General features: G+C 47.8%; 2 protein-coding genes across 3 annotated transcripts in view; both read left to right on the forward strand.

Moving 5' to 3' along the window:
• Positions 1-130: 130 nt before the first annotated feature.
• Positions 131-13,728, forward strand: PROSER3 (proline and serine rich 3). 2 transcript variants are annotated; one of them, XM_075278859.1, is made up of 13 exons: positions 131-167; positions 630-680; positions 2,659-2,767; positions 2,938-3,200; positions 5,185-5,321; positions 5,967-6,025; positions 8,967-9,055; positions 9,566-9,690; positions 9,764-9,948; positions 10,062-10,718; positions 11,097-11,244; positions 12,695-12,776; positions 13,642-13,728. In XM_075278859.1, the coding sequence occupies exons 2-13, from the start codon at positions 670-672 to the stop codon at positions 13,691-13,693; spliced, it is 1,917 nt and encodes a 638-aa protein (XP_075134960.1). In that variant the 5' UTR covers positions 131-167; positions 630-669; the 3' UTR covers positions 13,694-13,728. The 2 variants fall into 2 exon arrangements, with proteins under 2 accessions (XP_075134960.1, XP_075134959.1); XM_075278858.1 differs by having other exon boundaries at positions 151-226.
• A 7,051-nt stretch (positions 13,729-20,779) lies between these two features.
• The window catches only part of ARHGAP33 (Rho GTPase activating protein 33), a 63,958-nt gene continuing 58,676 nt past the window's right edge, over positions 20,780-26,061 (forward strand). The window contains exons 1-2 of the mRNA XM_075277910.1: positions 20,780-20,840; positions 23,171-23,240. Coding sequence (XP_075134011.1) covers positions 23,178-23,240 — 63 coding nt within the window. The 5' untranslated portion in view covers positions 20,780-20,840; positions 23,171-23,177. The remainder of the gene's footprint in view (positions 20,841-23,170; positions 23,241-26,061) is intronic.

Raw genomic sequence — 26,061 nt, forward strand, 5'->3', positions numbered from 1 at the left:
TGCGTAATGACGTAAGGGAGACGCAGATTTTACTCTAAAGGCATGACGGGAAATGTAGTTCAGACCGCGGTTGGGAAGGACGTTACATCCCAGAATCCTTTACGGCAGGATGACAGTTGCTAGGAGACGGGCGGCCGGAAACGGCGGGAGGTTCGAGTCCAGGAGAGGTAATGAGCAATGGCGGATGTGTCTGTGTGAGGCTACGTCACTGTCTGCCTGTATACAGGTATGTTATAGAGAGGCCGTGCTCCTGGTGGTATGTATAGGAGGCAGTAGTAGAAATGTCACCACTGTGGGACTATTAAAGGATTATCTTATCCTATCTTATCCTATCTCCCTCGATCTGTGTCTGGGAAAGCTGGGTGACCACTAACCTGACTCCAATGAGTGCTGTAACAGGGGGGGGCGTCACCCAGCTTTCCCAGACTCCTGACAGTAACTCTGTAGCGTCGTGTTCCATGTATCACAGAGTCAGATTTATGTTCAGGTCCCTTTTAGAAGCCGTAATGTCGTCTGTATTGGGAATTGAATTAGACAGCGGAGGGCGGGATGGGGTTATTGTTTATAGGGGGGGGGGGTTGGTGCTTTGTATCAGTGACCACTTGCTGAATGTTATTTTCCTATTGCAGAGAGGTGACGAGGAGGAGGACACAGCATGAATCGGCGGCCATGAAGAGCAGGTGTGTGACCGGTCACATGATGAAGCTCCGCCTCTGCGTTATCTTAAAGAAGACCTTTCATGTCCTCGGGCACAGGCGGTTTTATATACCGCTAGAAAGCTAATAGAGCGCTGAATTCAGTTTACTGTCGACTTTCCCATTATGTGCCCCGGAGCAAGAGATATTGGTTTTACCAATAGCTCTATACTGTCAGGAGGGCGGGCCTGACAGTCTAATTGGGAACGCTCCTCCTGACAGTACTGTGTGTAGTGCTATACTGATTCCTTACCGCCCAGTGATGACGCTGAGCCATGAGCAGTACTAGTCTATGGATGAGTACAGTCAGGAGGACAGGGTGTTCCTCAGTGTCATGGCTGGGTGGTAAGGAATAACCCCGCAGACAGTATAGTGCTACACACTACTGTTAGGAGGAGCGTTCCCAGCTAGACTGTCAGGAACGCCCTTGTGACAGTTAAGAGCTATTGGTAACAGCACTGATAACTCTTCACCCGGGGCACAGATCGTGAAAGCTGACAGTGCGCTGAATTCAGTATATAGAACTGCCTGTGCCCAAGGACATGAAAGGTTCTCTTTAAAGGGATTGTCTGGGACTTTCTGCAATTTACCTAAAAGCACTCGTGTCACCTCCCTGCCGCCAGTCCTGCAGCCATGACATCATGCATATCATTCACATGACTGATGCCCCAGCCTGTGTTGGATTGGACCACTGTAGCACCAGATAATTCTCCAGTGGGTCCAGGCTCATCCCATAACTGATCTAATAACAGATCCTAACATTTTTAGGATAGGATGGCCTATATTGTAAGAGTTTTTGGAGGGTGGTCTCATGTAAACCTCACTGTGGGGATTAGCGATTGACTGCAGGGCTCACGTGACTGATATGTGTGATGTCATCACTGCAGGAACAGCAGAGACCCCCAGAGTGATATTGGGCATTAACCATAAGCAATGGTTATATTGTAATCTTACAGACCCCCACAATCAGCTTGTAAGGGACCTCCCCTTCCACGAGACCCTTATTGTCAGGGAGCCCCACCTCCTCAAATGTCTTGCTGTCAGGGATCCATGGTCCCCTCACTGTCGGTGATTCCCATCTCAGGGTTTCTCCTGTCTCCTCTCCCCTTCCTGTTTTTCGGCTCCGTGTACTTCACCTCTATTCATGTCTAAATGTTCAGGTTTAGCATCTACCTGAGCTCCAACAAAAATTTCGACGTTTCCTGCCATCACTGCCATATGTCCTATTTTAGGGGGGAGCAGTACCACGTAGCTGCAGGTAGGGGGCACAAGAGTTAATGCGTTGCTATTTATGCATCAACTCGACACAAACAAGTTGTACCATTTAAAGGTAATGTTGCCAGGCGCCGCCGTCCAGGTTTCGTTCCTGTGCCCGCCTCTTTCATCTCTTGTATTGTCCGTGCCGCTGGCTGGAAGCTGATCCGCAGCTTTAATAATACATCAGCCCCGCGCCCCGCTGTCACTGATACTACATTTTCCAGGCTGCCTGCTTTTATTCAAGTTCGTTAATGATCCGGAGACAGCGCCCTTCACGTGTCTACTGACACTGTATATAGTTATAATGAATATATATCCACCAGCCATAACATTAAAACCATGGGCTGTCAGGTGACCATGGCGCCTTTCAGGGGTGGGATGTATTAGGCCGCAAGTGAACAGTCGGGTCTTGAGGTTGATGTGTGGGAGGCAACAAAAATGGGCAAGTGAGCGACTGAGACAAGATAGTGAGTAGTGGGTCAGAGTGTCTCCCAAATGGCGTGTTCCTGGTATGAAGGATGGGCGGCCAGTGAACTGACAGCAGGGCAATGTGTAGATAGTGACGGCTAGCCGTCCTGGTCCAGTACCTGAGCTACTGTAATATATATATATATATATATATATATATATATATATATATATATATATATATATATATATATATATATATAGCTGAGCTATAAGCGGCTGTCATGTTTTTTTGCAGTGTCGCTGTGTTTTCCAACCAGGGAGATCCTTTCCCAACCCAGACCAGACCTAGGACTCATTATCACCCGTCCTCGCCCAAGAAGGTGACGGAGGCGCAGAAACATACCGTAAGTGCAGCAAATGGCCCTCTACCTTCTGACGACATACTGAATAATACGTTATATTATATCTACTGGATTATATCACATTCATGGATTGCACAGTTTGCTTCACTTTGACATTTACTCGGTTTCATCTCTGTTCAAACTGACGCCTGATCCTGCGCCTCTTGTTCCAGGTTCTCAGTCCAGATCGGCTGCGCTCCCTTCCTCCCCATCTCTCCGATTCGCTCAGCCCCCCTGATCTTAGCTTCCTTGTAGGATCCCAGCGACTGGTTCCTGGTCTTCCAGAGTCTGACTCTTCTGAGCCTTTTGATGAATCGTGGCCTTCTACTGAGGACAGCAGTAAGACTCCGGAGCGGGATGAGAGGACCCCTGACTCCAATAGAGCGACCGCTGATAAACAGAGAGGCCCAGGGGCTGAAGACTCAGTCTTAGCGAGGTGATAAATAACACTAACAGTGGGATCAATTGTATGTAAACTAGACATGCAGCAGTACATTGTATTATATGCCAGAGCTGCATTTATAATTCTTGTGAGCGCAGCTCTGGAGTATAATACAGGATGTAACTCAGGATCAGTACAGGATAAGTAATGTAATGTATGTACACAGTGACTGTACCAGCAGAATAGTGAGCGCAGCTCTGGGGTATAATACAGGATGTAACTCAGGATCAGTACAGGATAAGTAATGTAATATATGTACACAGTGACTGCACCAGCAGAATAGTGAGCGCAGCTCTGGAGTATAATACAGAATGTAACTCAGGATCAGTACAGGATAAGTAATGTAATGTATGTACACAGTGACTGCACCAGCAGAATAGTGAGCGCAGCTCTGGAGTATAATACAGGATAAGTAATGTAATGTATGTACACAGTGACTGCACCAGCAGAATAGTGAGCGCAGCTCTGGAGTATAATACAGGATGTAACTCAGGATCAGTACAGGATAAGTAATGTAATGTATGTACACAGTGACTGCACCAGCAGAATAGTGAGCGCAGCTCTGGAGTATAATACAGGATGTAACTCAGGATCAGTACAGGATAAGTAATGTAATGTATGTACACAGTGACTGTACCAGCAGAATAGTGAGCGCAGCTCTGGAGTATAATACAGGATGTAACTCAGGATCAGTACAGGATAAGTAATGTAATGTATGTACACAGTGACTGTACCAGCAGAATAGTGAGCACAGCTCTGGAGTATAATACAGGATAAGTAATGTAATGTATGTACACAGTGACTGCACCAGCAGAATAGTGAGCGCAGCTCTGGAGTATAATACAGGATGTAACTCAGGATCAGTACAGGATAAGTAATGTAATGTATGTACACAGTGACTGCACCAGCAGAATAGTGAGCGCAGCTCTGGAGTATAATACAAGATGTAACTCAGGATCAGTACAGGATAAGTAATGTAATGTATGTACACAGTGACTGCACCAGCAGAATAGTGAGCGCAGCTCTGGAGTATAATACAGAATGTAACTCAGGATCAGTACAGGATAAGTAATGTAATGTATGTACACAGTGACTGTACCAGCAGAATAGTGAGCGCAGCTCTGGAGTATAATACAAGATGTAACTCAGGATCAGTACAGGATAAGTAATGTAATGTATGTACACAGTGACTATACCAGCAGAATAGTGAGTGCAGCTCTGGAGTATAATACAGGATGTAACTCAGGATCAGTACAGGATATGTAATGTATGTACACAGTGACTGCACCAGCAGAATAGTGAGCGCAGCTCTGGAGTATAATACAAGATGTAACTCAGGATCAGTACAGGATAAGTAATGTAATGTATGTACACAGTGACTGCACCAGCAGAATAGTGAGCGCAGCTCTGGAGTATCATACAGAATGTAACTCAGGATCAGTACAGGATAAGTAATGTAATGTATGTACACAGTGACTATACCAGCAGAATAGTGAGCGCAGCTCTGGAGTATAATACAAGATGTAACTCAGGATCAGTACAGGATAAGTAATGTAATGTATGTACACAGTGACTGCACCAGCAGAATAGTGAGTGCAGCTCTGCAGTATAATACAAGATGTAACTCAGGATCAGTACAGGATAAGTAATGTAATGTATGTACACAGTGACTGCACCAGCAGAATAGTGAGCGCAGCTCTGGAGTATAATACAGGATGTAACTCAGGATCAGTACAGGAGAAGTAATGTAATGTATGTACACAGTGACTGTACCAGCAGAATAGTGAGTGCAGCTCTGGAGTATAATACAGGATGTAACTCAGGATCAGTACAGGATAAGTAATGTAATGTATGTACACAGTGACTGTACCAGCAGAATAGTGAGCGCAGCTCCTCTGGAGTAAAACACAGAATACTTTCCATTATCACCATTTTGTCATATTGGGAGGTTACGTTTTAACCAGTTTGTGATGTACAGGTACATAGAGAGATTTCGCAGTGGACGTCCCACCAGTCGCAGGGAGCGGTCTCCTCCACATTCTGGAATGAAAGACTTTTGGTGGCTGCAGGAGTCTCCTGATAGCCCAGAAGTGCAGAGATTTCGACCAGGCTCAGGTGCGTGCCCCACACTGGCAGGGGATAGGGGAGAGATGAGAACACCTATATGCTAAGGCTAGGTTATTGGTGGTATATAATCTCTTCCTGTATACAGAAGCTGCAGTGTTAGGTTGACTATACACAGACACATGTGTAACCATTAGCCATCTGACCAAGGCTCCTGTAATACATGTGGCTGCAAGAAGATGTATTTGATGCTAAATACTAGTCATTCTCCAGAGACTGTTTAGATCAAAGGTTATAGGGATCCTATCACTCAGATACTTGCACAGTATTGGAAGCGGCCATTTTCTCGTGGCCTGTGGGCATGCGCAGACTGCTCCGCCCGAGGCCTTCGAAGTTACAAGCCACCACCGGAAGAAGAGTAGGAACATGACGCTGCTGAAGAAGAGGAGGCGGCGCAGGAGAGAGCTCTCTCGCAGCGCCAAAGCTGTCTGAGCGCTGAGCTCATTAGCATACAAGAACTGGGATTGTAGGCGAACGGTTGCACGGAGGAAACGACTAAAGGTAGGAGACGAATAGCCTTTCTTAAGGCTATTCTGACGTAGTACTTAGAAAAAATCATGTCTGAGTGATAGGATCCCTTTAATGGCCGTGGATCTGTAGGGATTGTTTCTCACCTTTACCTATTTCATGTTGCAGGAACCTCAGCTCCTCTGGAGTCTTCTCCTCACCACCTGGAGAGGACGCCGACCCTAGAGGTGAGTAACGCCTGCTAAGCTATCTGGTAATTTACAGTGAGAACTTTGAGACCACCACCCATAATTACACTGAAGAGTGGTCTCCTAGGGAGTGGGCTGCTTCCTAATGGCCGCTATGTATAATGTACTAGAGGGAGGACCCGGCTTCGCACGGGTATATTACATTTTATGTTTGTGTAGTGGCCCCATAAGAATTGTCCAATTTTGCACTGGTGTATTTTGTATGTGGTTTGTGTGTATGTCCATAAGCGTCATGTGATTATGTGTATCTCATTTTGGATGTCAGTGAAAAACCTGTGATCAGTTGTTATGGATACCTGGAGTAAAACTGTATCTAATCCTTCCCCGTGTAGTACTGTGTTTAGATGCAAGTATCCAATCCTTGTTGGTGTGGTACTTTGTGCAGATGCACATATGTAATCCTCCCCGTGTGGTATTGTGTGAAGAGGCGCGTATCTAATCCTCCAGTAAGTGAAACTGTGTGCAGACGCGCATATCTAATGACTCTGGCTTGCGGTACTGTGTGCAGATGCGCGTATCTAATAATCTGGCGTGTGGTACTGTGTGCAGATGCACGTATCTAATCCTCCCCTATGCGGTATTGTGTGAAGAGGTGCGTATCTAATCCTACGGCATGTGGAACTGTGTGTAGACGTGGGTATCTAATCCTACGGCATGTGGTACTGTGTGCAGATGTGCGTATCTAATCCTACGGAATTTGGTACTGTGTGCAGACAGACTTATCTAATCCTCTGGCGTGTGGTACTGTGTGCAGACGCACGTATTTAATCCTCCCCTGTGTGGTATTGTGTGAAGAGGCACGTATCTAATCCTACGGCATGTGGTATGGTGTGCAGACACGTGTATCTAATCCTACGGCATGTGGTACTGTGTGTAGACGCGCGTATCTAATCCTACGGCATGTGGTAATGTGTGCAGACGCGTGTATCTAATCCTACGGCATGTGGTACTGTGTGTAGATGCGCGTATCTAATCCTACGGCATGTGGTACTGTGTGCAGACGCGTGTATCTAATCCTATGGCGTGTACAACTGTGTGAAGACACGTGTATCTAATCCTCCCCTGTGTGGTATTGTGTGAAGAGGCGCGTATCTAAACCTACGGCGTGTGGAACTGTGTGTAGACGCGTGTATCCAATCCCCCGGCATGTGGTACTGTGTGCAGATGCGCGTATCTAATCCTATGGCATGTGGTACTGTGTGTAGACACGCGTAGCTAATCCTCCCCCGTGTGGTACTGTGTGCAAACACGCGTATCTAATCCTCCCCCGTGTGATACTCTGTGCTGAGACGCGTATCTAATTCTCTGGCTTGTGGTACTGTGTGCAGAGGCATGTATCTAATCCTCCCCTGTGTGGTATTGTGTGAAGAGGCGCGTATCTAATCCTTTGGCGTGTGGAACTATGTGTAGTCGCGCATATCTAATCCTCCTGCATGTGGTACTGTGTGCAGACGCGTGTATCTAATCCTATGGCGTGTACAACTGTGTGCAGACGCGCGTATCTAATCCTCTGGAATGTGGAACTGTGTGTAGACGCGTGAATCTAATCCTACGGCATGTGGTACTCTGTGCAGACGCGTGTATCTAATCCTATGGCGTGTACAAATGTGTGCAAACGCACGTATCTAATCCTCTGGAGTGTGGAACTGTGTGTAGACGCACGTATCAAATCCTTCAGTGTGTGGAACTGTGTGCAGAAATGCGTATTTAATCCTCTGGTGTGTGGGACTGTGGAGACCCGTGTATCTAATCCTCTGGCGTGTGATACTGTGTGCTGATCTGTGTATCTAATCCTCTGGAGTGTGGAACTGTGTGTAGACGCCTGTATCTAATCCTTCGGCATGTGGTACTGTGTGTAGACGCGCGTATCTAATCCTATGGCATGTGGTACTGTGTGCAGACGCGTGTATCTAATCCTATGGCATGTGGTACTGTGTGCAGACACGTGTATCTAATCCTATGGCATGTGGTACTGTGTGAAGACACGTGTATCTAATCCTCCCCTGTATGGTATTGTGTGAAGAGGCGCGTATCTAATCCTATGGCATGTGGTACTGTGTGCAGACGTGCATATCTAATCCTCCCCCGTGTGATACTGTGTGCTGAGACGCATATCTAATTCTCTGGCTTGTGGTACTGTGTGCAGAGGCATGTATCTAATCCTCCAAAGTGTGGTACTGTGTGCACACACACGTATCTAATCCTCCCTTGTGTGGTATTGTGTGAAGAGGCGCGTATCTAATCCTTTGGCGTGTGGAACTATGTGTAGATGCGCATATCTAATCCTCTGGAGTGTGGAACTGTGTGTAGACGCGTGTATCTAATCCTTCGGCATGTGGAACTGTGTGCAGACACACGTATCAAATCCTTCAGTGTGTGGAACTGTGTGCAGAAATGCGTATTTAATCCTCTGGTGTGTGGGACTGTGTGCAGACCCGTGTATCTAATCCTGTGGCGTGTGATACTGTGTGCTGATCTGTGTATCTAATCCTCTGATGCGTGTATCTCAGTTTGGATATCAGTGTTGGGTTGTGTATGTGGAGTGGCCATGTGTATTGCAGTTGGAATATGAGTGAAAGACTTGCAGGTTTGTATTGGCTAAGGGGGGGGGCATTGTGTTTGGAATGCTGTATCTCAGCAACGGTACGTCCGAGCGAGTTGGAGTCTCGTCTTAAACCTTCCCGGATACCTGAAGTATCTCTGTACCAAATTTGGTGAAGATCGGTACAGTCGTTTGGTTCGCATTAGAGAACAGACAGACAGACGGACAGACAGACAAGAATTCATTTTTATAAGATAGGGAGATGAAGGAACTGAAAATCTGCATCAGGAAATCTAGTCTGGATAAGTCATGGTCTTAAATGGGAAGGGGGTTTATGAAGCGCTTTATTAAGGTGTTTTCTCACATCCCCTTTCTCAGGACAGTTCTCTGAATGACTCCCGGCTTTGTCCGGAGGATGTGGATATTGCAGGACTCCAACTCCGAGCGGGAAAACTTATACTGCGGAGGTGAGGCCAGAAGTCAAAAATGGGATACAATAATGATGTGCAAACTTCCCGAATAACCAGCCCAGTGTCCGACACCTAAATAAAGGGATGACCTCTCAGTCTGGTCTGTAACTCAGTCCTACTCAGAATTGTAAGGCACTGTTTAAGGGGGTTTTCAGGCTTATCAATCGATGACCTATCCTTAGGCTAGACCCTCCATTGCAGATCAGCAGGGGTCCCAGGTCACTGTGTGGAGACCATCGAATTCAGGTGGTCACTGCGACCTCTTCATAGAAAATCAATGAAAGTGACCTAGCTTGATATCACAGCTCTGCTCCATTCACTGGAATGGGACTGAACTGTGAACAAGCCATCTGACTGATGAACCTGATATCACATGACTTGTGAAGTGCAAGCGATGAGCTGATCTGTGGGGGTGCCAGGTGTCAGACTCCGCTGAGGATAGGTCATCCATTGATAAAGCCTGAAAACCCCTTTAACCATTGCCCTGGTATTTGTGTCCTTTGGCAGCGAGTCGTCCCTAAGCAGTGTGGACCCCGTGAGCTCAGAGGGTCTGGGGTCTTCTCCAGCGTCCAATGCCTCCAGCTCAGAGTCTGACCGCCCCAGGAGGACAAGACCACCCCTGCTGGACACAGGTAATAAAAGGTCTGGTTCCCACATGGCCGACTTCATTTGCTTGACAAATTTAACCCTTGTGTTTCTTTTTAGCCCCCGTTATGCCTGTTCCACGACCTAATCTCCCATCCGTCAGAGCCCACCCAACACCGGCCCCTGAGGACGACATTTTGTATCAGTGGCGATTGCGTAGAAAGATGGAGCAGGCACGAGAAGGGGCACTGCCTGTCACCACCCGAAAACGCAGCCCTTCTCCACCAGTCCGGATTCCCAGACAGGTACATGAGGCACAAAGTGTTACTGGGGATGGCGCCCCCTTCCTGCTCCTCTGAGTAAGTTCTTTTGATGCTGGTTATTTCCCATTCATGTTATGTCTCACTTTTATCTATAGGATGTTCACTCAGAAGCCTCTACTGATCAAGTTTACCAGGTATTGCCACAAGGGGCAGTACAGAGCTCGTGTGTTTCTGCACAGCCACATATTCCCATCACCTGCCTCAGCCATGTTCCTCTGGCCAGTCCAAGCGTGACCCCAACAAGTAATGTCCCTCCTCATCTGCACCTTCTGTGCGACGTCCTACCTTGTGTCCGTAACCAGAACGCGCCAAGTGCACCCCAAGGAAAGAAGAGGGAGGAGGTTAATGGTGGAGATGGCATGGCACACGTAGGAGACCCACCACAGCAGCCACACCACACCAGTGTGCCAAGTGTACCCCAACGTGAAGATGGCATGGCACACGTAGGAGACCCACCACAGCAGCCACGCCACACCAGGGTGCCAAGTGTACCCCATGTAAAGCACAAGGAGGAGGTTAATCCATCAACTAGGCCCAGCCAAGATGGCACGGTCCATCGAGGACCCCTTCTTCCTCCGCAGCAGCCTCCTGAACGTCAGAGCAAGGCTCATCACGTAGAAGAAAAGAAGGTGAAATCTAAAGACAACAGAAGCAGGAGAAAAAGAGACAAGACAGAACCGGGTGAGAAAGTTCCGGCAAGAACCATGGCGGGTCCAGTCCCGGAATCGCCAGTTCACCAAGCAATGGAGCAGGTAATTGTTCAAAAATAACCCCCCCAAAACTCCTTCTTATTTTGCTATAAGGTTCCACCCCAATGATGATCTGACAGGGGAGTGTTGTGCTGCTGGCAAGTCGTTGTTGTCGGAAGTGTTCGATACCCCTGCAGCGCCTCCATAGGAGAAATGAAGCATTACACACTATAAACAGTGGGCCGTCTGTACTGCAGGGCTGTGCGGGGAGAGTCATGTCTTCTATAAGATTTCACCATCACAGAGCGCGGTTCCTATGCCTGACATCTGCAGTGACTCATGTCTTCCTTTCTATAGATGACCTGTGGCTTCCATCCTCCGCCATCTGTACGAGACCTTCACTTCCCACTTTCTGTCTCACTTTTCCTCTTTACATGACAGGTGATCTCAGAGCGCCTCTTCTCTCCTCTCCCATCACCAAAATCCAAATCTGAGAAAAGGGAGCGAAGACCTTCAACCCCCTCCACAGAGGATGACGCTGATCTGCAGCCAGTAGAGATCGCTGCTCATCTTCTAGAGGACGCAGAAGGTAATGGTCTCACCCCGGGCTGTTCTCTAGTCAGTCAGTCGGTTGCGTTCCCACCGGTATATGCAGGAGCACAGAAAAGGGAAAGTAAAGTGGGATTGAGGGCTGGAGACCCCTGCACAAGTGGACAGGTCTTTGGACCAATCATCTCAACCCCTTAAAGAGGATGGGGAATAAGTTGTAGATTTGTCGGGGCCTGACCACTAGGACTCCTACTGACAATGCCGCTCCATTAAGGGCCCCTTCACACAGAGTTTACGCTCTGCTCATTCACACACGTATACACGAGCGCTTCAAAACACATCCCATTCAATTCAATGGGAGCGCGCGTAAAGCCGGCTTTACGCGCGCTCCCATTGAAGTGAATGGAATGTGTTTTGAAGCGCTCGTGTATACGTGTGTGAATGAGCGGAGCGTAAACTCCGTGTAAAGGGGCCCTAACTGTGTTTTTCAGGCTTCATAATTAACCTATCCTTAGGTAGGCTAACATTTGAGGATCAGTGGGGGTCTGATACCCAAGTTCCCTGCCGATCAGCTGTTTGACTGCAGCATTTGAGTCACAGCGTCATACAACGTATAGTGGCTTGGTATTGCAGCTCAGCCCATTCACTTGGATGAGACTGAGCTGTGAACAAGTCATGTGATTAAAGGGATCCTATCATTGGATACCCCCTTTTTTTTTTTTTTCTTTCTCCCTACCACGTAGGAATAGCCTTAAGAAAGGCTATTCTTCTCCTACCTCCTAGTCTTCTCCGCACTGCCGTTCGGTGGAAATTCGGGTTTTCTTCAGTATGCAAATGAGTTCTTTCACAGCACTGGGGGCGGTCCTTAGCACTCAAACAGTACTGGAGGCATCTCCAATGCTGCGAGAGAACTCTCCACCAACGCCTCCATCTTCTTCAGGAGCAGCCTCTCCCTGCGTCTTCTTCCGTCCTGGGTTTCAATCTTCTAGGCCTCGTGCAGAGCCAAATGTGTGTGCCCGGGCCACAAGAAAATGGCCGCTTACACTGTAAGCTGGTGTAAGCGGCCATTTTCTTGTGATATGATATGAAATTGATGGCCTGTAAAATCCCTTTAACTTCTTAGGGACTGTCAGATATAGTTCAGTGCTGTGCTTGACCTTGTGGCGGTCTCAGGAGAGAATAGAGCTGCGGTGAGCCTGCACTTTTCAAAAACGGCGGACAAGCAGGTAGTGCACACCCGTTGCTCAAATCGGGTGTGCACTACCTGCACAGGGGATGCTCAAACCCTAAGAGCGTCATGGGGAAACCTTTTACTCTTGATTGCAGCAATCAAACGGTTAAACTAGCAGGCTTGGAGGTTCCTCTCATCCCTGCTGAGGGGCGAAATTGGACCCTGACGCAGGACAAATTCAGCACTGTAAAAATACGTATTGTCAGTCATTAAGGGGTTAAAGATTGAATCTGACCCTTCCTATATTTTATTATTCCAGAGTCTGACGGCACAGAATTCGCTGATGACCCGTTACTTCAGGTGTTACGTGACCAGCGAGCCGCCTTACGCTCCAGACTCTGGTAAGGCTGCATGTCTACTGTGAGGCCAGGGCTAATGGCCAGGTGTACTGCCCGTAGGTAGCCCGCTGTGATACACCGTGTCAGTGTAGTGGATCACAATGCAACAAATCCCATTTACACTACTGAAAAAAGTCGTAACAAGTCCATCGCAACGGTTTTCAGTTTTTTTGCAATTCAAAAGGCTGTAAATCAATTGCAGAGATAAAATTCATTGAAAAAAACAGGCATGTGGGGGTTTTTTTCATTGGCGGGATCCGTTTGCAGGTGGATGTATGATCCCTGGAGATCTGCCCACCCTTACCAGATGGGGGGTCACTATATCAATGTGGTGGTCGCCCCCATGTTTAACCATAGCTCCATTCACTTCTATGAGACTTGAGCAATGGTCATACATGCAAGCTACTGCTCCAGTCACACAGGACCGGGGACCCCTGGTTTTAGCACCCTGGTCCCAGTGATTGTACCTTTATCCCCTATCCATCAGTACTATCCTATATAATTTTTTTTATTTTTTTTTGGTAGAGTTGGAAGGGACCTCAAGGGCCATCAGGTCCAACCCCCTGCGAGTGCAGGTTTTCCTAAATCATCCCAGCTATATGTTTATCCAGATTCCGCTTGAAGATTTCCATTGATGGAGCGCCCACCACCTCCCGTGGCAGCCTATATATAAATAGAGCCCAGTGGTCCAGTCACTTAGGTGTAAGATTCCATGCAGCTCTGACTGTGACTAGAGTATAACTCCAGACTCAGTGTATCTACAAAGGTATACGCGGTGCAGTGTGGTGCGGGCAGTAGGGTGTGCTGTTTATTTTGTGCACGTGTCACGGTGCGGGCTAACACTCTGTATCTCTTATCATCTTCCCAGGGCTGTGGATTCCAGACTGGCCGAACTGGAGAAACGAGAGCAAAACCAGTAACCGTCTGCCCCAGTAATATTTATTATGTACATAGAAAATTTACTATTTCATGTCAGTGAGAAGTGATTGATGTTTTCTAATAAAATAGTGGGTTGAATGTCTATAATCTATACTATATTATTTTTATATTTTATTTTATTTTATTTTTTGCAACAGCCGTGGACATAAAATGATGATCTGAAAAGTTTTTTGTTTTTTAATTGTAAGTGCATTGGAACAATAAGTGTTACAAAATTTAACAAAACCTGGTTCTAAACAAAGCTGTATAAGGCTCTTGAATCTCTGAAGTATCCCTTTAAGTCTTCCTGCAAACGACCGTGGCCAAGATCCGGCTATCTGTGGTTTTCTCCGGGCCTGTACACATTACCATGAAGGTACGGGTTCACAGCTGCGCCCGGTCTACGCTTTCAGGTTTCTGTCTTCTGCCTCGAGAAACGGGACAGGAGAAGGAAACCCGGCGGTCAGTTTTCACTTGAATGGGTTTACAAAGTGACCGCCCGTGAGCGCCTTCTCCCTCTCTGCAGCGAAACCGAGGCAGAAGATGCACACGGGTGGTCACTTTGCAAACCCATTCAAGTGAAAACTGACCGCCGGGTTTCCGTCTCCGATCCAGTTTCTCGAAAACCCGCCAGATTGCTTAAAACCGGAGACCAGGCGCTGGTGTGGACCCGCCCTCACGTGTGTGAGTTGGAAATACAGAACAGGTCCGATTGTGCGCCATGCATCCCTGGCTCCTATTCGTTTAATAAAAGTGACCACGGACACATGGGCGGCACCCAAATGACGTCTACGTGTCCCCGTCCCTTTAATTCACAGTCGTGTGCAACTAGCCTAAGACTTTTAATTTCTGTGGTATAAAAAAAAAAAGAAAGATTATGAATGATAATCTGTTTTCCCTTAGCCCAAACAGCAGCACAACTGGGGTATTCCTGCCCCTATGAGCTGTTAGGTAATTAAAAATTCCACCTGTCCTAACAGCTTTTGACCTCTATAAGAGGCCGGAAGACCTGCTCCTCCCTTGTGTTAGTAACAAGTATGATATACAGAGCAATCTATGCCAAGAGCTACACACACATACACAAAATCTGTACAATAGCACCTCTTAGGGAGGCAGCCTTGTGCTGCTGTTTGGGCTAAGGGAAAACAGATTATCATTCATAATCTTTCTTTCCCCCTACGCCCAACAGCAGCACAACTGGGGATTTAGCAAGTATCGCTTTCCCTTAGGGCGGGACCTCCTGGCAGGCTGATGCCAAGATGGAGTGCCCAAATGCTGTAGCATCGGCCGTACGCCAGTCCAATCTGTAGTGTTTGGCAAAAGTCAGCTGTGAGCTCCAAGAGGCTGCAGCACATATCTGCTCTAGAGAGAGGAACCGTGTCTCTGCCCATGATGTCGCCACTGATCGGGTGGCATGGGCTCGTAGGAAATCTGGAACAGGAAGATTCTGAGCCCGTAGGGAACAGCTGATAGCTTCTCTGATCCATCTAGACAGGGTTACCTTTGATGCTTTAGCGCCTCTATTGTGGCCAAACACATTAACCAGAAGATTCTCTGATCTTCGGAACGATGCTGTACGATCCAGGTAGATACGTAGTGCTCTTACCAGATCCAGTGTGTGTAGCTTCTCCTCCTGCTCAGTGGCAGGGGAGGGAAAGAAGCCCGGTAGGGTGATCACTTGATTGGTGTTCTGAAGTGTGGGTACCTTCGGCAAGAATCCTGGAACGAACCTTAGCTGTACCCTGTCAGGGAAGAAGGTTATGAAAGGTTCGGAGGCTGCTAGAGCCTGCAATTCGCCAACCCTCTTGGCGGAGGTTATTGCCAACAGAAAGGTCACTTTAAATGACAGGTACTTCCAGTCCACTTCAGATAATGGTTCGAAGGGGGGCGCACATAGCCCTTGTAGAACCACGGCCAGGTCCCACCTGGGGACAGGGGGCCGTACCTGGGGGCGGAGCCTGGCAGCCCCCCTAAGGAACTGTTTGACAAGAGGATCTTGTGATAACCGTGTCTCCAGGAGAGCAGATAGAGCTGACACTTGAACCTTGAGGGTGGCAGGTGCTAGTCCTCTCTCCAAGCCGTTCTGTAAGAACTCTAGGACTGCATCTCTGTCTGGATCGCGGTGGCTGCCTGTACACCAATCTCGGAATATCCGGGCGATCCTTTGGTAGCTCTGATTGGTTGCCTCTGCTCTTGAATGGGCTAAGGTACTTAGCACTCCCTGGGACAATCCTCTGTCTGCGCGTATGGCGCGGTTAGCCTCCAGGCAGTAAGGTTGAATTTGTCTAGGCCCAGGCACGGCCGACTGTTCAGTGACACCAGGTTCCTGACTGGTGGAAGCCTCCAGTAGTTCCCCCGACTCATAAGGATAAGGTCGGTGAACCATGCCCTTTTTGGCCAGAACGGCATGATCACTATTGCCGAAGTCTGGTCCTGCCTGAGTTTCGCCAATACCTTCGGTATCATCGGGATGGGAGGGAACACGTATGCCAGTTCGAACCTCCATGGTATTGACAGGGCATCCACAGCCAAAGGGTTGTCTTCCCAGTACAGGGAGCAAAACCTTTCTACTTTGGCATTGTGTTGGGTGGCCATCAGATCCACCTCGGGGAGACCCCACCTCCTGGTCAGGTAGTGGAAGATGTCCTGGTTCAGGGACCATTCGCCTGCGGTCGGCCGGCCTCTGCTGAGTTGATCCGCTAGGACGTTCAGGCGGCCCTGGATATGTACCGCGGCCAGCTGGGAGAGGTTTCGTTCTGCCCAGGAGAAGATCAGGTTGGTGACTTGCATGAGCGAGGGGGACCTGGTTCCTCCCTGCTTGTTGATATAGTGGACTGTCGTCAGATTGTCTGATCTTACTTTGACCGCTTTCCCTCGTAGAAGTGGTGCAAATGACAGAAGGGCTCGATGAACTGCGGTAAGCTCGCGCCAGTTGGATGAGTGCGTCCTCTCCCGCTGATTCCATGTACCTTGAACCGGGGTCTCCCCCAGATGAGCTCCCCAGCCTGTGAGGGAGGCATCTGTAGTCAACAGGGTCCAGGCGGGCTGGACCGAGGACTTCCCATCTCGCAGATGGGTCCACCAGGGCAAGGTTTGCCGGGTGCTGATGGTTAACTGGATTGGCTTCTGTAAACCTGAAGGACTGTGATTCCAGACTCTCAAGATCTCGTTCTGTAGAGGGCGCATATGCCATAGGGCCCAAGGAACTGCATCTAGGGCAGCGGACATCAATCCGAGGACCTTCATCGCCGTCCTGATGGTGACCTTCCGTGTGGAAGACAAATGATGTGCCGCCCGAGCAATTTTCCTTTTGCGAGGAGAGGGTAGAGAGACCATCATGTTGAGAGAGTCTAGAATAAGTCCCAGGAACTGAACTTGTGTTGATGGCACCATCACTGACTTCTGCCAGTTTACCAGCCACCCCAGCTTGTCTAGTAGAGCTACGACGGTCTGCACCTGCGTGGTAAGAACCTCCTTTGAATGAGCCTTCAGAAGCCAGTCGTCCAGGTACGGGACTATGAATATGCCTTGAAGGCGCAGGGCGGCAGCGACCGGAGCTATGACCTTTGTGAAGGTGTGGGGGGCGGAGGATATGCCGAACGGGAGGGCTGCGAACTGGAAGTGCGCATCTTTCCCCTGTATGTCTACGGCAATCCTTAGGAACTTTCGGTGTGCCAGAAAGATGGGTACATGGAGGTAGGCGTCCTTCAGGTCCAGAGTGACGAAGTGATCTCCAGGGTGCATGAAAGGTAGTACTGACCTTATGGTTTCCATGCGAAACCGCAGCCTGCGGATGAAGTGATTCAGATACCTGAGATCGATGATCATACGCCACTCGCCTGATGGCTTGGGGACCAAGAAGACTGGAGAGTAGACGCCTGTGCCTTGTTCTGCGCGAGGAACCATCTCTAGTGCGGCCTTGTCCACGTACTGCTGAATCAATCTCTCCAGATGAAGTTGTTTGGGGCCCTGAAGAGGGCGGGTTCTTACCATCTTCTCTGGCGGCTGGGAAACAAAATTAATTTTATAACCTTCCTGGATCATCTGGATGACCCAGGGGTCCCGAATATTCTGCCGCCAGGCCTCCACATAGTGGGAAAGATGACCGCCCACCCCAGGGGAGGGGGGGGAGTAGGAATGGGGGTGTGTACTGAGAGGGAATTAGAAGGGGGCATTCTTACGGCCACCAGATGAGCCCCGACCTCTTCCTTTCCCGGATCGCCGCTGGCCTCTGGTGCCTCTTCGAGTGCCTCTTCCTCGAAAGGAGGTACTCCGACCTTCAAGGGGCTGTGGCAGGTTCTTGCTCTTAGAGTCGGCCCAGCCTTCCATGATGTGGTCGAGCTCCCTTCCGAACAGCCGTCCGGGCTCAAAGGGGAGACCACAGAGGCTATTTTTGGAAGTAAGGTCAGCCTTCCAGGGCTTCAGCCATAGGGGTCGGCGAGCCACAGTAGCCAGTGCCATGGATCTAGCCGCCAGACGGGTCTGAAAATGGGTAGCTTCTGTCAGGTGATCCACCAACAGCGTGATGTCGGACACTGCCGCGAGGAGATCATCACGATCCACGCCGGAATCGATGTCCTTGGCCAGGGATGACAGTTCTGCGCGTAAGCCAGTTGCTACCTCATTCGCGACCATGCCCAAAGAGGCCTGGGCAGAGGCGGACGAATATACACGCCTCAAAGATCCTTCGACTCGGCGATCCATGGGGTCCCTGAGGCCCGAGCCGTCCTCTGATGGAAGGATGGAGCGCCTTGATAACTTGGCCACGGCGACGTCCACCTTTGCGGGGGACCCCACGCCTTTAGTTGACTCTCAGAGACGGGAAAAAGTGCCTTGAAGCGTGTGGATGGCGCAAAGGATCTCTCCGGGTGCCTCCATTCGCCCTCCATCAGGCGGAGCATCTCCGAAGAGGGCCTGAAGGTACGAGACCTACGGCTTGAGCCTTCCCCGTCTTCCCGGTCTCTGATTCTTAGGGTCTTGAATACTCTGGACATTTTGTCCAGGGGAAAAATCTCCTTCTCCTCCTCCGTACTAGAAGACGACTCCACATCCCTGAGGCGCAGCTTTTCCAGAGGCGGCAGGGACAATTCGCAATCCAGCCGTGGCCTCTTGGCCAGGGAGACGGCTTCCATTCTTTTCATGGAGTCCTGGACGTACCCCTTCACCCAGGACACCATCTCTCGCATGGGAGTTGTTTCAACTGAGGGGGCCCTGCACCCCTGACAGAAGCGATATTGGGAGTCATCAGGCAGCGGCACTCTACAAGAAGTGCACGCCAGATGCTTCCTTTCGGAAGTAGCCTTCCTTCTAGGCGGAACAGTGGAGGAAGAAGAAGACATTCTGAGGAGGAAGAAAAAGGATACACTAACTACTTACTGCACTCAGAGATGCAACTCTCCACCTCCCCCCCCCCCAAGGGGACTTAAATAGGCCAGGGGGCGGGGTTTTGCCCGGAGCCCCGCCCAAGGGGTAGGGGCTACAACGGAGCCAGAATCTCATGAAAAAAAAAAGGGGAGGGGAGAAGACAGGGGGAGGGGGATCTGACCCAGGTATGGTCCCCAGGACCGGGGGACCCCCCTCCCGAACTACCGTGCAATGCTCGTGTCTAGGGGTTGTTCTCTTCCCGTCCCGCGCACTGCGCATGTGCGGCGGACCCTGTTAGACGGCGGACCGGAGGAACCTGAGAAAGGTTCCTAGGTCTAGCGTTCCTAGTGGAAAGCCCCGACCCGGCGCCCCAGTCGGACAGGAGCGTGCACGAGCCGGCAGGGTCCCCGCCGGGAGAAGGGGACCTCTGCTGAAAAAAGAGGATGTCCAGAAAAAGATCTGCTGTCAGGTACCGGTGGGGGAGAGTAGTGGACCCCTATAGGAGGTCAGAACATCTGCTCCCCCCTTGACCACCTGTCCTGTCCCACAGGACAGAAAAAAACACAAGGGAGGAGCAGGTCTTCCGGCCTCTTATAGAGGTCAAAAGCTGTTAGGTAATTAAAAATTCCACCTGTCCTAACAGCTCATAGGGGCAGGAATACCCCAGTTGTGCTGCTGTTGGGCGTAGGGGGAAATAAAAATCTTGACTTCCTTCCTCAATTATCTCGGCTCCGATGGTGTCTGTGCTCATCCATGACTGATCTCACTATCATACAGAAGATTAAAGCCTGGCCTGCAACTGTCCCAAAACCTGCAGCTCTCCAAACACACCCAAAGCTGCTGCTGTGTCTCTGTCACAATTCTGCCACATGTGAACACTTCCTTATACCACAACACTTTATTCTGCTGACCAGAAACACTTCCTCCTTTATTTTTAGCATTGCGTCTGCCATTTCGGGTTCTGATTTATTTTACTTTTGCGCTATATTTATTACAGCTGTCCATAGACGCCCGGGTATCCCTGTCTGGGTAGGAAAGGGTTAAGCTGTCCATGAATCCTGCCATCGTCACCTATAGGTTGAAAATCTATTAGGTCAGTTTGGCTTTCTGTATCTCCAGGATGTCAGACATTTTCTAGAATAGAACACCAGAATGACAGTGGAGACTGACACTTGCTCAGATAATAAGCTGCATAGCCTAATGTACTATTCTGTGTAATAGCTGACATTAGTGGTTATCACCAAGCATCTAGAAACCGCCAAGATCTGTAACATAAAGCTTTGTAGTTCATGAATAGAATGCCAGCCATTCGGTGAACACTGACACACAAGCAGTTGTAAAGGGAGGATAGGATGGAGGTAACAGCCCGGAATTATGTGGATTTAGAAATACGACCGAACCCGCTATGGGTAATGTAGGCTGGATCATTCCAATTCATTTTTATGGGGGGGTGGTTGTTTCTCATCTGTCACCTTGGACAGGTGCTGCAGGACATGGCGTGTAGGGCTCTGTTGTTAGTAGGTATTTTGCCACAGGGCAGTAAACCTGTGATTATGCTGGCTGAGGTGAGGTGCGTAGCCAAAATTATCTGCTGCCACCCCTGATCGGATCTGCTACTATAGACACAGTGTGGCAGGAAAGGGGTTAACCAGCGGCTTCCCGTTTAAGCTGCTGGACAGGCTTCCTCTTGACGCTCTCTGACTTAAGTTCCACGTTTGCAGAAACAAAGACACTTGCACTTTGCATACAAACACAGCGGAGCCCAGACAGCTACCTGGCCGACAGGTGAGTCCTGCTATACCGCCCCTCTCCCACCCCAAGCCCCCTACAGGTGACTTACTATAGTTGTCACACGGTCTACAGCTGGTGATCAGGAGTCATCCATGACCCACAAATCTATTCTGGACCCTGATATAGTGCTGGACCACCCCTGAGAGTGAAGGTCCAGCACCAAATCATGTCCCCTTCCCAGGAAGGGGGCGGGGGTCTCCATATCCATGCTACAGATCTGTTACAATTCCTGTATACAAGGGTGTAACTGTCATGGGTCCTGATTTATTGCTGGACCAACCCTGATAGTGAAGGTCCAGCACCAAATAATGCCCCTTCATGTGAGGGGGTTCTCTATATCCAGACCACAGTTCTGCTACAGCAGAGATTCTACTCTCATGGGCCCTGGTTTGTTGCTGCAAACGTCCTGCACCAAATCAAGTCTCCTTCTCTAAAGGGGGTCTCCATAACCACACTACAAAACCGCTACACATCGGTGACTGGCATGGGCCCTGCTTTGGTGCTGGACCACCCCTGACAGTGCAGGTCCTGCACCAGATCATATCCCCTCCTCTGAAGGGGGTCTCCATATCTACCCCACACATCTGCTCCAAGTATCTACCCTCATACGCCTTCATTCAGTGCTGGACCACCCCCCTGACAGTGCAGGTCCTGCACCAAATCATATCCCCTCCTCTGAAGGGGGTCTCCATATCCAGACTACAAAACCGCTACACATCGGTGACTGGCATGGGCCCTGCTTTGGTGCTGGACCACCCCTGACAGTGCAGGTCCTGCACCAGATCATATCCCCTCCTCTGAAGGAGGTCTCCATATCTACCCCAGTAGTATCTACCCTCATAGGACTTCATTTGGTGCTGGACCACCCCCCGGCAGTGAAGATCCTGCACCAAATCATTACCATTGCCCTGAAAAAAAAAAGTCTAATTTTTAGGGCCAGTTCCCCTTCAAATCTGCATATCACTGACTCACCCCCCCCCCCAGCCAAAAAATACAATGCTATCCTTCTGTTCCACTTCTCTGCTACATACAATATCTCTGCTTGCTGTCAGCAAATGTAGAGACTGGAAACTCATCCGAACCTAAAACTGCTCACAGCTGAGGTTTTGCTACGATGTATCAGCCTAGACAATCCTCATAGAGCAAATTTCAATCTTTTTTTTTAATTTGATACGTTGTAACAAACCCTCAGTCGTGACAAGTGCTATGTCTACATGGGTTTTCTCGAAATATTAATGCCCCCATTTACCGACTGCAAGCAGAGATCTTGCAAATGGTGCGGAGCTGCCCCGCACGGGGTGTAGTAGAGATCTGCAGACCTTTTCATTGTACATCCCCCGCAGTATGGCGGTTGTATGTAGTCAGTGCGGAGCGCTATGTGGTTATATATCCAGCTGTGAGCGTTTCCTCAGCTCATTCTGTGCACACCGTCGACGCCTGTTGGTTTCGTGTTGTGGTCTGGGGTCCGTGTCGTCTTCATTGTCAGTTCCTGCTTTGCACATTGTGACCTTTGCTTAGTTAAATCGCCAAACAAGGTAAAGCCGGACATTGCTGGACATGGATGGGGGTTGGGGGGCAAAACTGCCTTGGGGGTACTACAAATACTACAAACTCTGCCCTATTTCCAACCAAAGTCCAAACCCCCCCCCCCAGAGTTACCATCAGTTGGTTTTAACCCGTTATATCTGTACCTGGGAAAGCTGGATGACAATGTATTTGGAGCGGTCACCCAACTCTCCTAGAGAAGCTTTTGCAATATTGTTGGAAATTCCCCATGTTCTCAGAAGCTTTGGAGATCCCCAAATTGCACCCATTGCTATACTCAATATATAAAGTTGAACCCCCCCCCCCCCCCCGACCCACCTGAGCAGCCACCCAAACCTTAAAGGGGTATGGCCATTTAACATAAAGTGTCACCATGACGGGTCCCTAGCCACTGTTATATCTGTAAGGTGCCCTAATAAATTAGGGGCCAATATTTACACTTATTCATTGGCCAATAGGAGGCTGGGAAATTGCAAGGAGCTCCTCCCCCTATGATCCTTCTCAGCCATTCAGGAAGGTGGAGAAGGGTCACATGACCGGAAAGAGCCCCCCCTCCCTCCCCCTGAGGTGGAGGCTCTTGGAAATACAGAATTATACATTTCTGTATTTCCATTGTATGGCCACTGGGGGTGCCGATCTATTGGCTGTAGTGTGATACTGCCCAATGGCAGCATCTGATTTGTGCCCATGATTTGGGATCCTGGAGGGGCTCTAGTTTTCTGGAGGGTTATCGCTGCCTAATGATATATAGATGATTGATTTATTTATTGTTTCCCCAGATGTGAAATGGACGTCACCCCGAACCCCGAGCAGACACCTAAAGAAGAAACGCCGGAACCTCAAGCTCAGGTACAGAAGAGCTGCATTCTAGTAGTGTAATATATCAGAGTATAATAACACTGCTCTGTATGTACACTATAGTGTTATTATTACACACCCTGATGCTACAGTGTACACAACAAAGTTATAATGTATCAGGGGTGAAATAATAATACTACAGTGTACACAGCAATGTTATAATGTATCAGGGGTGTAATAATAATACTACAGTGTACACAACAAAGTTATAATGTATCGGGTGAAATAATAATACTACAGTGTACACAGCAATGTTATAATGTATCAGGGGTGTAATAATAATACTACAGTGTACACAACAAAGTTATAATGTATCAGGGGTGAAATAATAATACTACAGTGTACACAGCAATGTTATAATGTATCAGGGGTGTAATAATAATACTGCAGTGTACACAGCAGTGCTATAATGTATCAGGGGTGTAATAATAATACTGCAGTGTACACAGCAATGTTATAATGTATCAGGGGTGTAATAATAATACTACAGTGTACACAGCAATGTTATAATGTATCAGGGGTGTAATAATAATACTACAGTGTACACAACAAAGTTATAATGTATCAGGGGTGAAATAATAATACTACAGTGTACACAGCAATGTTATAATGTATCAGGGGTGTAATAATAATACTACAGTGTACACAACAAAGTTATAATGTATCAGGGGTGAAATAATAATACTACAGTGTACACAGCAATGTTATAATGTATCAGGGGTGTAATAATAATACTGCAGTGTACACAGCAGTGCTATAATGTATCAGGGGTGTAATAATAATACTGCAGTGTACACAGCAATGTTATAATGTATCAGGGGTGTAATAATAATACTACACTGTACACAGCAATGTTATAATGTATCAGGGGTGTAATAATAATACTACAGTGTACACAGCAATGTTATAATGTATCAGGGGTGTAATAATAATACTGCAGTGTACATAGCAATGTTATAATGTATCAGGGGTGTAATAATAATACTGCAGTGTACACAGCAGTGCTATAATGTATCGGGGGTGTAATAATAATACTACAGTGTACATGGCAATGTTGATATGCATCAGGGGTGTAATAATAATACTATACAATACATAGCAGTATTATATCAGGGGAATAATAATAATAATATTATGGTGTACATGGAAGTGTTATAATATATCAGGGGTGTAATAATTCTACTACAGTGTACACAACAATGTTATAATGTATCAGGGGGTGTATTAATAATACTACAGTGCATCCAGCAGTGTTGTAATGTATCATAGGGTGCAATAATACTACTACAGTGTACACAAAAAAATTATAATGTATCAGGGAGTGTAATACTAATACTACAGTGTACACAGTAGTGTTGTAATGTAATATTATTACACCATTGATACATTATACATTATAACACTGCTGTATACACTATAGTATTGCTATTACACTAGCTGATACATTATAGCACTGTTGTACACTGTAGAATTATTATTACACCCGCTGATATGTTATAGCCCACTATGTACACTGTAGTATTATTATTACACCTGCTGATACACTTAATCAATGCCTTGTACACTGTAAAATTAATATTACACCCCTGATACATTGTAGCACTGCTATGAGCACTGTAGTATTATTATTACACCCCTGATACATTTTATAACTGCCTTATACACTGTAGTATTATTATGCCCCTGCTACATTATAACATTGCTGTGTACACTGTAATATTATTAATACACCCCTGATATATTATACAGTCCTATGAAAAAGTTTGGGCACCCCTATTAATCTTAATCATTTTTTGTTCTAAATATTTTGGTGTTTGCAGCAGCCATTTCAGTTTGATATATCTAATAACTGATGGGCACAGTAATATTTCAGGATTGAAATGAGGTTTATTGTACTAACAGAAAATGTGCAATATGCATTAAACCAAAATTTGACCAGTGCAAAAGTATGGGCACCCTTATCATTTTATTGATTTGAATTCCCCTAACTACTTTTTACTGACTTACTGAAGCACAAAATTGGTTTTGTAACCTCAGTGAGCTTTGAACTTCATAGCCAGATGTATCCAATCATAAGAAAAGGTATTTAAGGTGGCCAATTGCAAGTTGATCTCCTATTTGAATCTCCTCTGAAGAGTGGCATCATGGGCTACTCAAAACAACTCTCAAATGATCTGAAAACAAAGATTGTTCAACATAGTTGTTCAGCGGAAGGATACAAAAAGTTGTCTCAGAGATTTAACCTGTCAGTTTCCACTGTGAGGAACATAGTAAGGAGATGGAAGACCACAGGGACAGTTCTTGTTAAGCCCAGAAGTGGCAGGCCAAGAAAAATATCAGAAAGGCAGAGAAGAAGAATGGTGAGAACAGTCAAGGACAATCCACAGACCACCTCCAAAGAGCTGCAGCATCATCTTGCTGCAGATGGTGTCACTGTGCATCGGTCAACTATACAGCGCACTTTGCACAAATAGAAGCTGTATGGGAGAGTGATGAGAAAGAAGCCGTTTCTGCACGTACGCCACAAATAGAGTTGCCTGAGGTATGAAAAAGCACATTTGGACAAGGCAGCTTCATTTTGGAAACAAAAATTGAGTTGTTTGGTTATAAAAAAAGGCGTTATGCATGGCGTCCAAAAAGAAACAGCATTCCAAGAAAAACACATGCTACCCACTGTAAAATTTGGTGGAGGTTCCATCATGCTTTGGGGCTGTGTGGCCAATGCCGGCATCGGGAATCTTGTTAAAGTTGAGGGTCGCATGGATTCCACTCAGTATCAGCAGATTCTTGAGAATAATGTTCAAGAATCAGT

Source organism: Leptodactylus fuscus, chromosome 6, assembly GCF_031893055.1.
Source record: "Leptodactylus fuscus isolate aLepFus1 chromosome 6, aLepFus1.hap2, whole genome shotgun sequence".
NCBI lineage: Eukaryota > Metazoa > Chordata > Amphibia > Anura > Leptodactylidae > Leptodactylus > Leptodactylus fuscus.

What these genes read in the sequence shown, in the direction of transcription:
- PROSER3 (XM_075278858.1), top strand. Translation starts at nt 171, where the DNA reads ATGAGCAATGGCGGATGTGTCTGTGTGAGGCTACGTCACTGTCTGCCT. An exon ending in CAGTCCGGATTCCCAGACAG is followed by an intron (nt 9,949 to 10,061) that starts GTACATGAGGCA and finishes TTTTATCTATAG; the next exon opens with GATGTTCACTCAGAAGCCTC. An exon ending in TTCACCAAGCAATGGAGCAG is followed by an intron (nt 10,719 to 11,096) that starts GTAATTGTTCAA and finishes TTTACATGACAG; the next exon opens with GTGATCTCAGAGCGCCTCTT.